The following is a 14,746-nucleotide window of genomic DNA, read 5'->3' as shown; positions in this document are numbered from 1 at the left end:
CTACTGCTGTTGCTACTACTAGTGCTACTACTGTTGCTACCACTACTGCTACGGCTGCTACTGCTACTACTATTGCTACTACTACTGCTACTGCTGCTATTGCTACTGCTATTACTACTGCTGCTACTGCTGCTACTGTCACTACTAAACCTACTGCTGCTCTTGCTTCTGTCATTACTTGTATCCATAGTAGCATGATAGTAGTTATACTGGCGCAGCTCTTACTGCTAGTGACGTCATCCCTAGTTGTACCATCACAACGACCATCGCTAGTACCATCGTTACCACTCTTGCTTCTGTCACTACTTGTAACAGTTGTAGTTATACTGGCGTAACATCATTAGTTGTACCGTAACAGTGACCGTCTGTCATACCATCGTTACCGTCGTCGTCANTGTGTGATGTACAGTCCGTATGTTCATACTGTGTGATGTACAGTCTGTATGTTCATACTGTGTGATGTACAGTCCGTACGTTCATACTGTGTGATGTACAGTCTGTACGTTCATACTGTGTGATGTACAGTCCGTACGTTCATACTGTGTGATGTACAGTCCGTACGTTCATACTGTGTGATGTACAAGTTCATACATTCATACTGTGTGATGTACAGTCTGTATGTTCATACTGTGTGATGTGCAGTCCATACGTTCATACTGTGTGATGTACAGTCCGTACGTTCATACTGTGTGATGTACAGTCTGTACGTTTCATAGACGGTGTTACAGTCCTACGTTCATAACTGTGGATGACAGTCCTACGGTTCATAACTGGTGATGTTCAGTCTGTACGTTCACACTGTGATGTTCAGTCTGTACGTTCACACTGTGATGTTCAGTCTGTACGTTCACACTGTGATGTTCAGTCTGTACTTGACAACTGGTGAATGTCATTCTGTACGTTCATGACTGTTGATGTACTGTCCGTACGTGTCATCACTGTGTGATGTAAATCTGTACACGTTCAGACTGTGAATGTACATCTGTACATTCAACGTGATGTTCAGTCTGTACGTTCACACTGTGATGTTCAGTCTGTACGTTCACCACTGTGATGTTCAGTCCTGTACGTTCAACTCCCTGTGATGCTAAGTCTGTACGTTACACTTGTGATGTTCAGCTGCTGTCTACGTTCATCTGTGTGATGTAGCAGGTCCGTACGTTCATACGTGTGATGTACAGTCCGGTACCGTTCACAGCTGTGGGGAATGTTCAGTCCGTACTTTCACACTGTGGATGTTCAGTCTGTAACGTTACACTCGTGATGTTCAGTCTGTTGACGTTCACCTACTGTGATTTCAGTCGTTACGTTCACACTGATTAGCTCGTTGACGGTCTCACCTGTGATGTTCAGTCTGTACGTACTAGAATGCACACTGTGTGATGTGCACCCCGTGCTGTAGCACTGTGTGATGTACAGTCCATACCTTCATCTGTTTTTCGCAGGACGAGAGATGCTCGTTCAGCATCCAGATGCTGAACCTGTACCTGCGGCGGCTTCGCGCCGACCTGTGGCAGACGTGTCCGCCCGCTCTCGCGCAGACGCTGCTGCTCACTGTGCTCAACCACGCGCTGGCGCAGCTCGCTCACAGACACGCCCGCGCCAAGCCGTCGTACAAGCGCGTGAAGCAGTTCAGGTGAGACCCCGGCGTGCACTGCTGCTGCTGCTGCTGCTGCTGCTGCTGCTGCCGTCGTGTTAGCGGTACGGCTCCATGTGTTCACGATGTGCGAGGGTAGTTATAACTGCTGGGGATAATGATGAGGATAATAATAATGATGCTGCTGCTGCTGCTGCTGCTGCTTTCAGTGTGTGGTCATCGTGTTAGCGGTACGGCTCCGTAATGTTTCGATGTGCGACGGTTGCTGAAGCAATGTTGCTACGGTTGTTTTAACTGCTGGGGATGATGCTGATGATGATGATGCTGGTGCTACTGCTACTTCTGCAACTGTTATTACTGCTGATGTTGCTACGGCTACTAATACTGCTACTACTGCTACTACTGTTGCTACTACTACTGCTACTACTGTTGCTACTACTGCTACTACTGTTGCTACTACTACTGCTACTACTGTTGCTACTACAACTGCTACTACTGCTACTGCTACCTGCCTACTTCTACTACCTGTTCGCCCTACTACTAGCTTGCTACTACTGTCGCTACCACTACTGCTACGGCCTGCTACTGCTACTACTAACTGCTACTACTTACTGCTACTGCTGCTATTTCTACTGCTTTATTACTACTGCTGCTACTGCTGCTACTGTTACTTACTAAACCTAACTGCTGCTTGCTTCTGTCATTACTTGTATCCATAGTAGCATGGATAGTAGCTTATACTGGCGTAGCTCTTACTCAAGCTCACACTAGCGGTGGCCGGTGGCCCCGGGGCCACCAAAAACTTCGTATGTCCGGAGCACCAAAAATTTCCAAAGTTAACATTTGTGGCCGATCGGCGCCATAAAAATTTCAAAGTGTCTATGTGATAAAAAATAATCTGTTCTGACGTGCTAATCTCATCAAAAGAGACGCGAGCAATTCAAGGAGCGAAGGGACACCGTAACGCACGTTGCAGCATAGGGGCGCATATTTGCAGCCCAGCCATACCATTGATTACATTGTATCCAAGCGAACCAGGACAATGCGTCTAGACAATACGCCTTGTCTTGCAGTTACATGCTGATGCGGCGTATATGTAAAATGAACGGCGAGCGATGAGAGTCGCAGGGCAAACAATTGTCACTAATAAAAAAATGATTGAAATTTTCTTCCTTTTTTTGATTATTTTTGTTAAAATGATTTAAAAATTACGGCCGACACACATGCGATCCGGGAAGGGTCTCGTACGGGACGCGGGACACATGGGTAAATACGGGACGTCTGTTTCCCTGATGCTAGCTAGCCTGCACTGCTGTGTCACTGTTTCGGGATCGAAGGCGAAACTGCCAGCGTTCTCGAAAGTTCGCCGTTAGAATAACTGACTATTCCATGGAAGATGCATCAGCATATTTAATCCGAAGTGTAATATTAGTGCTTTGTAAGTTTTATCTTATTGCATTTTCTCTGCTCTCTTTACGACAACCCGAAATAGTTGAAATTAGTCTTAAGGACATGTGCTGCTTTTCTTTTTAAATGCATGCCGTACCCACTACCCAGTGCTTACTTTGTGATGATTAATTATGGTTTCTACTTTATCTTATTAAATCTGCAATATTTTATTTTTAAGTTTCAAAGCCTGCCAGACATTTAAACTTTCATGAATAAATGTACATGCTTTTATTTTAACGATGAAAAGCCAATGTGTTTGTTGTTTTATTACAGTACTTGTATTTAATATTGCAATGCTCGTGTGCACTTTGATCTTCATTGAAGTCTGAACTGATCGATAGCATGTGCACGCGCGGTGTTTAGATAAATAATGACTGAAGTAGAAAATGGTATGCAAGATTCTGCTGTGAAAATTTGATGCCGTGCGAATAGATAATTCAAATGTATGCCTCAATCATCGAATGTCACGTGCGTCTGTGCCATTGTGTGGGCGTTGCTGTTAAATACTGCTGCAATGATGCATCAGATTGCGCGCCCAATTGCCAAATTAATTATACATACGAGATTGAGAATAAAGATTTTTAATAATTGTTTTTTTTCTTTTTTTCTTTTTTTTTTTTTTTCGGCACCAGATTTCATTTTCGGGCCCACCAAAAATTGAAATCATATGATTTTTGGTGAGCCCGATCGCGGCCACTGAAAAAAAAGTTAGTGTCGAAGCTTGTCTTTACTGCTAGTACGTCATCCCTAGTTTGTACCATAACAACAACCATCGTAGTAGCCTAGTAGCCATCGTTACCACTCGTGCTTGATAACAGTCGTAGTTATACTGCGTAGCATCACTAGTTGTACCATCACAACGGACCATCGCTTAACCACACCACCCCTTTGTCACTACTTGTAAACAATCGTAGGTGTAGTTATACTGGCCGTAGCATTCACTAGTTGTACCGTAACAGTGACCGTCTGTCATACCATCGTTTACCGTCGTCGTTCTCGCAGGTCTGACATCACCGTGCGCTGCTTGCTTGCTTTGGTCCGAGTTCGTCTACGACGTCTGCAGCAGTGTCGAGCGATTGACTCGTCCTTGACCCCTTCAGCTCACACGATCCTCGTCTTCGCCATCCACAACAGTGCGACAGGCCTGCTGGCAACGATGGCTATACGCACGAAGCGCGCATCACTGACCTCTACAGGCTGATTCTGAGCCGCATCGCTGAGCCTCTACAGGTGAAGTGCATCGCTGACCTTACTAGCGTGAGTGCAGTCGCTGACCTGCTACATGGTGAGTGCCATCGCTGACCTCTAACAGGTTGAGCTGCATCGCCGAAAACCACACAGGGAGGAGCCGACATCACTGACCTCTACAGGTGAGTGCATCGCGCTGACCTCTTACAGCGTGATCGGCACTCACGCTGTGCTACAGGGTGAGTGGCATGCGCGTGACCTCTACAGGTTTTTTTTTGAGGTGGCATCGGCGTGACCTCTAAGGTGGTCCCCGGCTGGCGAGTGCCTATCGCTGACTCTCTACAGGTGAGCTTGCCATGCGCTGACCTTCTACAGGTNCATCGCTGACCTCTACAGGTGAGTGCATCGCTGACCTCTACAGGTGAGTGCATCGCTGACCTCTACAGGTGAGTGAGGTCAGCAGAGTTAATGCAGGTTGTTCCACTGGGCATGGCTTCAGTGTGGACAGTGGCGGAGGATTCACCAGCTGAGACTGCTGTGGCAGGGGGATGCAGTGCTGTCGTTTCAGACTGGCAGTGCGGATGGGTTAGTGTGCACCTGTGCTAACTACCTGTGCATATTTTGGTTTGGTCACGTGTCAAATTGAGGACCTGGTGAAATTCCCTTGTGGAAACAATGCAGTCTCGGCTGAATCGCCACCGCGCTGCTTACCTAACCTGCTTGCAGTGCATATGAAGGAGAAGGGTTGTCTTGTTTTTATAGATCTTTTCATCAGTAATGTTTATAAAACTTTCTTATTTCAAGCTTGAATGGTATTTAAAAAACTTAATACTACCTTTATTGGTGCAACTGATCTTTACTTTCTTTCACCTGATCCAATCAGACTTTACTACTTGCCCACATGTAGATGCCCCATAAAAAAAAAAAAACTGAATGTCTGACAGATGTTCGGTGTAAAAGGCATATAGAATGTAAGCTGTTCAATGTTAGATATCTTTCTCTGCAGAGTATTCAAGAAAGGTTTCCCGAACACAAAGAAGGAGGAGGAACAGGGTTCTCGGCTCGTGCTGTCTCAGGAGAGCACCACCGTGGAGGAGGAGAGACCGGTGCCGCACCCCGCACACTGGCTGTCGTACATACAACCGGGCGTGTTCATCCCGTATTGTTCCAGGTACGATGCAATTTCACGTTTTGACTGCACATGCTCACTAACCCTGTGTTTTAGTGACTTCACTGCAGGTGGTTACTAACCGGACAGCTTGACAAAGGGTCATTACACATACAGCTAGCAGTTTACATTGGAAAAGAGCACTTTTTAAATTTAAATTTTAAATTTTAACTTGGCAGGTGGGGATACTGGTGTTTTTGGTAGATGTGTAAACGGTTTATACAGAATTGAATGGCGGCAGGGCGAATGCTGCAGCTTCAATAGAAATTATTAGGATAGTTAAAAGCATGATTCCTGTGGGATAAAGAGTCACACAGGAGACTTAACGCTGCGAAATGCGAAATTGGCATATTGACATGCTGAGGGCATGAATATATCCATTGAATTAACACGCTGCTAAACTCCAAGTAGGTTTGTGACTGATCAGCAATGCATGCATCTTTCTTGCGTGAAATTAATACGTAATAGTGTTGATGGCAATCTTTGCTCGAAGAAAATGAGTAGATCACTGCGCATGGTGGATGCTCTTACTACAGTATTGCTGTGCTTCATGGGAGATATTCAAACTCCTGACGTCGTGTTATTATCTGGAATCACTAGTCCATTTACCAGTGATGGGAATTACATAATCGATCATTGATTATAATTGATTAATCATGCAAATGTTCCATCTTGGAAATAAGTCTGAAACCCCAGGCAGGCCTAATTTCGAAATTTTGATTTCTATTACATAGCCTATGGTGAATCCATAAAATTAGCTAGTCCTGCTTAACCAGTCCTAGATTGGGGTACAGGCTGCTATTTCCATCGCTGAAATACTAGACAGTAAGTGCTGACAACACTACTTCGTTTTGCATTCTCAAGTGTTTTTTATAACTAACTAATCAGTTACTGCATGCAATTAATTATCGATAATCGAATCTGCTGTTCACGCATTAGCACAGGCATTACCTGTTGTTTGTGCTTGCAGTGTGAACCAAATGCAAACGACCAACGTGCTGTATATACTGCTCAGACTACTGGACAGTCAGCCTCAACCCAACTGGTCTCTTCTGTTACAGGTAAAGAGTTTTTACATAGTAACCAACGGTGCTTTCATTCGAATCAATGGTGTTCAGTGAGACTAGTCAGTAGTGATGTTCAGTCATGTTCATTTGGCTCGTTGTGCAGTGATATTCATTAGATAAGTGGGGTTTGGTCAATTCACAAACTTCTTTTCTTATTTACTCTTGCCATCAAAACATGGTGTTTCTATCAGTCATTACTACTAATCATTTGTGTTTACTGATCGCAGGGTACAAATTACTACTTCCATCACAAATTGCTAGTCAGTCTGCAGCCAGTAGGAATCAAGCATGCCCACGGATTGCTATAAATGTGATTTATGAAAAACACTATTTACGATTGAAAAAAAATTCAATTGACAGACAATAGTACCTTTTGCATCAGAATGTGCCCTCACTGATAATTCTGCTTAATCAAAACCATTTAAAAATAAAAATGGCAATAATATTTTTTTGACAGATAAGCCAATTCATTTTTTATTTGAAATTTTAGCTCACCAAATTTTTTTTTAATGAACCTGTCCCCTGCAATCGTGTGATCTTGTCTGTTCACCAGCTGCTGCTCTTTAAAGACTTCACTCTGCCTATCATGCTGTTGACGCTCCCCGCCGATCGCCTGGTCGCCGTGGAAACCAAGCCCGCATCCTGCGGAGGCGCCCTCTGCTGTGGAGAGGAGTGTCAGTCGTGCAGCGGGCAGTGCGCGAATCTATTCACGCCGATTCTGCACGTACTCAGCCTCTGCTATCACCTACCCGAAGCGCTGGCCAAGGTGTTAGAACCAGTGATTGACAGGTACGCTGGCCACTTTATTGACGCATTGAGACGCATTCCGAATATCACCTGCTGCATTGCGAGTTCTCGTAATGGCCATCTGTGATTGTTTTTGTACAGAGCCAACCTGTGGTACCTGTGTGATGCGAATGTCAAGCCCGTGGAATTACCAGAACTGCCGCCGGCCCTGCAGGCCCTCTACACGCTCATGGAGCCATTCTTCAACAGGTTAGTATCTTCTGCAAGGTTGCCTGTCCACCACGGGATTGCGTGAAACCGTGGAGTTAAATCAAAGGTTAGAGAAATTTGTGAGATTGCAAATCATTAAAGATTTACTTAATCACAGTTAAAGAAATGGTAACAAAATATTGGGATTCTGGTTTATATTTAAATAACTGAACAGTTATATTAAAATGTGAGATTGCAATTAAGGAAGTATTCGAGACAGTAGTAGTAATGCAATCAAAAAGTTATAGTCAGAAAATTGTCAGATGGCAATTTTGTAAAAAAAATGTTTACAAGAATTGTTTTTACATAATTTTTTAAATGAAGGAGGTAGTTAGGCAATGAACGTTTATGATACGATGCATAACGAAAGCTTGCCGTCGCTGTAGCCGTGCGCGTGTGAACTAAGCAGTGGAGTCGCCGTGTGTGCTGCAGGGTGTTGGAGCCAGGACTGCGGGCTGTGCTGTGCAGGTCAGCTATCGCTGACTCTGACGCTCCCAACTTCTGGACACCGTTCTCCGACCTGCCGTGTGGATGCGTCAACAAACAACTCTTCCATCACGAAGGTAGGCTATAACGCTGTGTGCAGATACTGACAATACACGTGTATGTGCTGATAAAATGCCTACTTGAAAGGTAGGTCGCTTATCGTATTGTGTACAGATACTGACAATACTCCTGTAAGTGTTGATAATGTACCCAAGGTAGGTCGCTTATCCGATGCTGACAATAGGGCAACCACCGTGTGTGTGTGTTGTTATGTGATTGCAGATTCTAAGAAGGATGTGTTGCACGTGGCGATCGAAGCAATGCTGGACGCGATGGTGGCAGCACTGAGCACCGTTCCCGTGTCCGTGTGCATGTTCTTCGCTCGCATGCAGGACCTGCTACGCGCGCACATACAGCAGCCTGCTCACGACAGCGTGGGTCTACAGGTACACTTACTACGCTCACCCTTGTCCCGTTTGTCATTAATGAATCAAGATTAGGATGTTGGCTTTAATGCAACTGATGATCACGTTCGGCGAGTAGAATAAGGAGTTAGTTATACCATAACTGTGGTTTCGTAGATTCAAAGATTCACAAAACTAATTAAAGGCATAATAAGCCCATTGATTATGCAATGTTGACGAATGCTAGAGTAACTGGCACCTTGTGCAGTTAATAAGTACGTAACCTTATAGCCTAACGCATATTAGTTTGTCCAATATCACTGCTGGTTACAGTACAAGCAAGACTTGAAATCGGTTGTTGATATTCATTTACGTGCCGTAAATATCATCCAGGAGTCAAGTGATAACCAGCAGTGATATTGGACAAACTAATACGCGTTTGGCTATAAGGTAATGTACTTATTAACTACACAAGGTGCCAGTTACTCTAGCATTCGTCAACATTGCATAATCAATGGACATATTATTCCTTTAATGCCTTATGCCTGAAACAATAGAGTAGATTTGTATATATATTTGTCTGTGAAGTGAAGTTGCATTTATGCATTACTATGGTATTCATGTTTAATCTACTAATTAAATTTTCTTGACTTCAAAGATCTTTCAATTGTTATACAATAAATCGTAATAAAATTTTTTAACTATTAGGAGTGCAAGTCAGAAATTACTGAAAAAATTATGGTTCACGAAGAGGCAGGGAATATGACGTGTGCCTCGGCTGTGGTTGGGGTGGGGTTGGGTGGAGCAGGGGCTGGCATAGACCTACCTTTTACGCACCTAAATATATACTTTTACTCACCATGGCAGATAGCAGTCGTCAAATTTCAAGGCCTGGGGCTCGTTGTCAGAAACAAAATTAGCATCTTAACCTTAGACTTAACCTTAACATTAGTCGTAAGTGCTATCTTAGCATTAACATTAGCCTTGACTTTATGATGTTTCTGACAACGGGCCCCTGGGAATGTTTGCGCTCACGTGTGCTTTCAGATGCTGGCAGCGGGGCTTCACTACCATCTGCACATAGGAAGCCACCTGGAGAAGATTCTGGGCGCTCGCATCAACCCAGCAATGCAGGAGAAACTGAACACCCTCGGCGAATGTCTCTACCAGCTCATCATTGCTAACCCCTCCAGTAGGTGGCAGCACAAGCACACCGGCCAGTATGCCTTGCGCGTCGGCCGAATAAAAAATTACGTTGGCCGAGCCGGTGCAAAGTTATAAATGATGTGAGATGTACCAATTGAAAATTTGTTGAAGTGCAGTTATTAATAGTGTCTAATCCGGGTAACTATTATAAAGTGGCTGTTTTCTCTATTCAGGCATCAGACCACGGCGACCAAGTGAGGAACTGGCCCAAGGCTTTATTCTCACTAGGAAAGATTTTCTGCAGTCGAACATTGATAGCATAAAGCAGTTCTTTGGGTAATAAATTTAAATTTAAAATAAAATTTTAATGCAATATAGTCTCTTTGAGTAATCCAGCATGGCAGTGTATTTTCACTGTAGGATTTTCAGTGTTAATGTGTTCATGGGAGAATTACGTTCCTGGTAATTGCTAATTCATATAATTTTGTTGTCGACAGTTTTAACACCTTTTCGTTTTATAAATTTTTAATTTTAATTTGAGTTAGAATGTTAAATTTCTCCGTTTTAATGCATTTTATTAGCACATTTTCCCTGCCGAAGGAGAATTTCTATCATGATGCTCCACAAGAGTTTGCCGATGAGCTGCTAGCAAATATGGCTGGAGAGATATTAGAGGCACCTGGTGGCAACCAAAGCATGCATTGGGTGAGGGTGTCTGCATGGCTGCACTCATTCCTTATGGTAGCTGTGTGAAAGCCTCTCTACCTGGATACTAGCTAATGGTTGAGGAGTGTTCTGATAGCAATACATGGAGTACAATGGAAATATTTGCCTGTCGGGCAACCATTAAAGGCACACTAGGGCCCATTGATTATGCAATGTTGACGAATGCTAGAGTAACTGGCACCTTGTGTAGTTAATAAGTACATAACCTTATAGCCAAATGCGTATTAGTTTGTCCAATATCACTGCTGGTTACATTACAAGCAAGACTTGAAATCGGTTGTTGATATTCATTTACGTGCTGTAAATGTCATCCTGGAGTCGAGCGATGATGTAAACATTTGTGCGGCCCAGATGTTTTGGACGCCAGATGAAATGGAGGTGTCAGCGGTGTAACCACGGCCACGGACTAAACATGGAAATGGAGTAAAACACACGTACTAATCACGGACGCACGTGGACAGCCCTGACAAAAAGTTTCTTATCACGAGCGTCCGTGTTTACGAAATCACTGATGATAGCATTGCGTACGGCCGAGCATGCGTGCGAAAATGTCCGGTGCACTATAAATCTGTATTACACCCGCTTCGCCGGCAGCGGTTTGAAACTGTAAACAACTGATTTCTTGTACTGCGGATTTCAATTAGACATTTCTTAGTAACCAGCAGTGATATTGGACAAACTAATACGCGTTTGGATGTAAGGTTATGTACTTATTAACTACACAAGGTGCCAGTTACTCTAGCATTCGTCAACATTGCATAATCAATGGGTCTAGTATGCCTTTAATACCTTTTAACAAGACAACAAATAACTTCAAGATATTGCATTGAAATTGATAATTCTGAACAAGTAATAGACTCTATTCAGTTAGGTTTCTAAATTCTAGAGTATACCTGAATTGGGATGGAATCTGTTTCCAGTATTAACTTGTTGCTTTAGTCTTAGGCGAGAGGTCAGTGGCATTAGGTGTTGTTGTTTCGTAAGCTGCAATACATCCCTTCTGTATTCATCACATTGACCACACACCGTGATTATCATGATGAAGATGAAGACATGATTATTAAATTTTACATCTCTACACTATTAAAGAAATCTGAAGCGTGTTGAGAATTTCACATCACGTTTTTGACATCGTTTCACTTTTCGCTTGTGTCTAATGAAATGAAGACTGCAGTTACACAAACGTCACCACTTCACATCACAAAGACAATCTTACAGTAGCTGCAGTGGCCTCCCAAGGGGTGCAGGGCATTCCTTATCCGTAGCATTTTTTCCTCCACCCCATCTTCAATATGATTATCCGTATGATATCAGTGTATCATGCATTTTCTAGTGCTAAATAAATGTTTCCCGAATTTGTGTTGACTGCAGGTCTACTACCTGTTGAAAAACAACATGACATGGCTGACATCGCAGCTTGACATACCCTCGCTCTATCCGCACGCCGATACCACCGGCATCGTCGCCAGCTTCAATAATAGTGCCCTGCCCCCCGACGTTAGCACCGAATTTAACCCACTCAAGGAGATCAACATGATTGGTACCGGAGTCTTTGATCAGGTGAGTGTGTGTGCTTTCTAACTAGCAATGGGATAAAGGTTAGTGTATGTGCTTGTTAACTAGCAATAGAGTAAAGGTGAGTGTATGTGCTTGTTAACTAGCAAGAGGATAAAGGTGAGTGTGTGTGCTCATATACTAGTGAGGGCTTCGGTAAAAAATTGCCTTTAATGCAATGCTGTTTGTCGAAATTGTGCAGCTTTTCAGTTTTTACCCGAGTGGTTAAGCATGCAAGCTAAAATCCGATTGCCCTTTAACATCTAGGGATTTTACACGAAGCTCTTAAATATTTTACAAAATTGATGGAGTCGCAATGAAAACGTCTTTGTGGCGGACGTTCGATAATCACCGACTTCGAACCTCCTCCTCATCCTCCTGCTCCTCCTACTCCTCCCCTGTCTCCTCACCTTCCTCCGTCTCCTTGAACCTCCTCCTCATCCTCCTGCTCCTCCTCTGTCTCCTCATCTTCCTACTCCTCCTCCGTCTCCTCGTCCTCCTCTGTTTTTTTCCTCCTCTTGTTCCTCCTTCTCCTCCTCCTCCCTCCTCCTCCACCTCCTCATCTCCTTACTGCTCACGCCATCCAAGCGTGTGAAAACTCGCCGTGCGAGAAGCGGATTTCAGAAAAACCTCACGTTGCTTCGCCTTTGCTCTCTCGGCAGGACGCGATCGCCAGCATGCCGTACGACTGGCAGCAGCTGCTGCAGTCCGACCTCGGACTGAGCGAGGTCGCCTTCCGTCAGCTGCTCTTCAACAGACATGACATGCAGGAAGCTGCCTACCTGGAGGAGCAGGAGAAGAAGCCTGTGAAGGTGCTGCGCTCACTCTACGAGAAGGACGCGCTCGAGCTGGCTTAGTGCGTGCGCGGGCACGCTAGCTGCTGGCTTAGGGGACGCACAGCGTAGGGAGAGGCAGCAGGCATGATAGAGAGCGTATAGATGGAAGCTGGCTCACTTAGAGAAGGGGTGTACTAGGCAAGTCGTGAATAAGTAAAGGCAGCCGGTTGGCGTAGTGGATGCGGAGTGGGGTTAGCTTTTGTGCATAAGTGCTGTGGAGAGATGCGGAGAGCGGCTAGCTTTGTGTATACGTGGTGTTGGCGAGAAGCTGGCTGGGTAAGGCGCATACAGGGGGAGGCTGAGGGGGGGTACGAGTTGTAGGGTGTGATGGCTTCGTGAAGGGTAATGAAGATACATAAATTGATACAGGATGACCATTGACGGAATTGAGTCAATGCGGGAATCCAAGCATGTGATTTATGCAGAATTCGTTATTACTTTAAGGACGCGGGCAGCATTCGAGAAAAGAGTTAATTTAACCAATTTTCTCGAGGAGAAAAAGTCGAAAGGAAATCAAAAGGAGATGTTTCCATTTAAAACCTGCCTAATAGAATCAATTCATTGTGTAATTTATGTAAACCACTGTACAGTATTAAAGATTTAGATTCTATCGTTGCTTTATTTTGCGTATAGAAATCGCTATTCTAGTCAGCACCCGAGCATGCAAATCAATTCACACAATTGTCTTGTCTCATGCACGCGTAGAGCGTAACTTGAGATGTGTATTGAAACACACGTCTACTATTATACCGAGATTATTAACTGCTACCGAGCCGCCCCATGTCAAAGCTGTTAGTGTGATCGAAATAAATAGTTAAAAAAATGATCGTGAGTGCGCGTTAGTGTTTTAGAATCCCGAGCGATTGCTAGACTATCGCTATGGCAAGCAGTTATGTGAAGGTAACCCCGGGGGTTGTTGTTACACATTTGTTAAAGGTATTCAATGTGGAGCCTATTGATTCTCAGTAATTATGCTTCAACATGAGCACGTGAACATCGCGTGTCCATAGCACTTGTCAGGCTCCTTGTTTTCCCAGGCATTCAAATAATTGGATAAGTGAAATGGGAATTGAAAATTCGTGGACAACTTTTTAGAATAATTTTAGCTTTGCGATGAAATTTGGTAGCGAGCAGACGAGCTGCACTCAAAGATCTGAGAGAGTAAAAACCTGCAGGGTATTTTAAGTTTACTGGTGTTTTACGTGACCCCGTTATATTTTGATAGACGTATTTTGTTTATATATTTCTATTTACAATTTAATTTTAGAACGTTTCTTTTTTTGAGTCAGTTGTTGTTTGTTATTGCTATTATTGTTGTTGCACAGATCGGTGTACCTGCGAATAGATGCGATGTGTATAAACCGTCAATAAACACCGTCTCTACAATCGATTTGGTCTTCTCTCCAGTTGATCTAACAGATTAAAGTTTAATTTAGATAAAATTAAAGTTAGATTCCGTTTGATGCATATTGTTATTACTGGCACATTCTGTAATTTATTAACGCATATCATAAACTAATCCCGCTTTCGGCTTGGCACATCCTTTGTGTTCGGTAACGTGCGCAGGATCAATAAGATTGTGATGGATTGCGTTTAAGCTATTTAGAGGCCGAATATCGCCACGTAAAGACGCAACAATGGAGGCCGTGACGAGGTCTACGTTTCACATTGTTTACGATGCTGAAAACCGTTCAATGGCTGGTTATAGGACGGACGAGTGGCTGGTTTAAATCTTTGTTGCATGGCTGTTTCATACCCTCGCAAAGGTGTTGGTGGGGTGGGATATAGGGTTCAGCTCTTGCGTGCGTACGCATGTTCGCTCTATTATCGCTCTAGTGACTATATTTGCAAGCGGATGTTAGGTATGATAAAAGAGAGACAACACCCATATTTTAAACGCTGTGGCTATATGCCCGGCAGCCGGGCACGGTCTTCAATTTCCTAAATGCCCGGCAGTTCCTAACCCTAACCCTAATCCTAACCCTAACCCTAACCCTAATCCTAACCCTAACCCTAAACCTAACCCTAATCCTAACCCTAACCCTAACCCTAACCCTAACCCTAATCCTGACCCTAACCCTAATGCTAACACTATCTCAACACTAGTGCTGCCACGTTGCGGTCACCTC

At 43.9% G+C, this 14,746-nt stretch overlaps 1 protein-coding gene across 1 annotated transcript; it reads left to right on the top strand.

Moving 5' to 3' along the window:
* The first annotated feature begins 4,202 nt into the window (after positions 1-4,202).
* LOC106816742 (uncharacterized protein KIAA0825 homolog) lies at positions 4,203-14,007 on the top strand. Its single transcript, XM_014821365.1, has 13 exons — positions 4,203-4,223; positions 4,388-4,416; positions 5,241-5,405; positions 6,373-6,463; positions 7,023-7,258; positions 7,358-7,465; positions 7,898-8,028; positions 8,234-8,397; positions 9,403-9,547; positions 9,735-9,837; positions 10,083-10,206; positions 11,599-11,787; positions 12,444-14,007. The coding sequence occupies exons 1-13, from the start codon at positions 4,203-4,205 to the stop codon at positions 12,636-12,638; spliced, it is 1,701 nt and encodes a 566-aa protein (XP_014676851.1). The 3' UTR covers positions 12,639-14,007.
* Positions 14,008-14,746: the final 739 nt, after the last annotated feature.

This window comes from Priapulus caudatus, unplaced genomic scaffold (genome assembly GCF_000485595.1).
Source record: "Priapulus caudatus unplaced genomic scaffold, Priapulus_caudatus-5.0.1 Scaffold1472, whole genome shotgun sequence".
Classification (NCBI taxonomy): Eukaryota; Metazoa; Priapulida; class Priapulimorpha; order Priapulimorphida; family Priapulidae; genus Priapulus; species Priapulus caudatus.
Note: the sequence above shows the minus strand (reverse complement) of the source record. Positions and strands in the feature narration are given on the sequence as shown.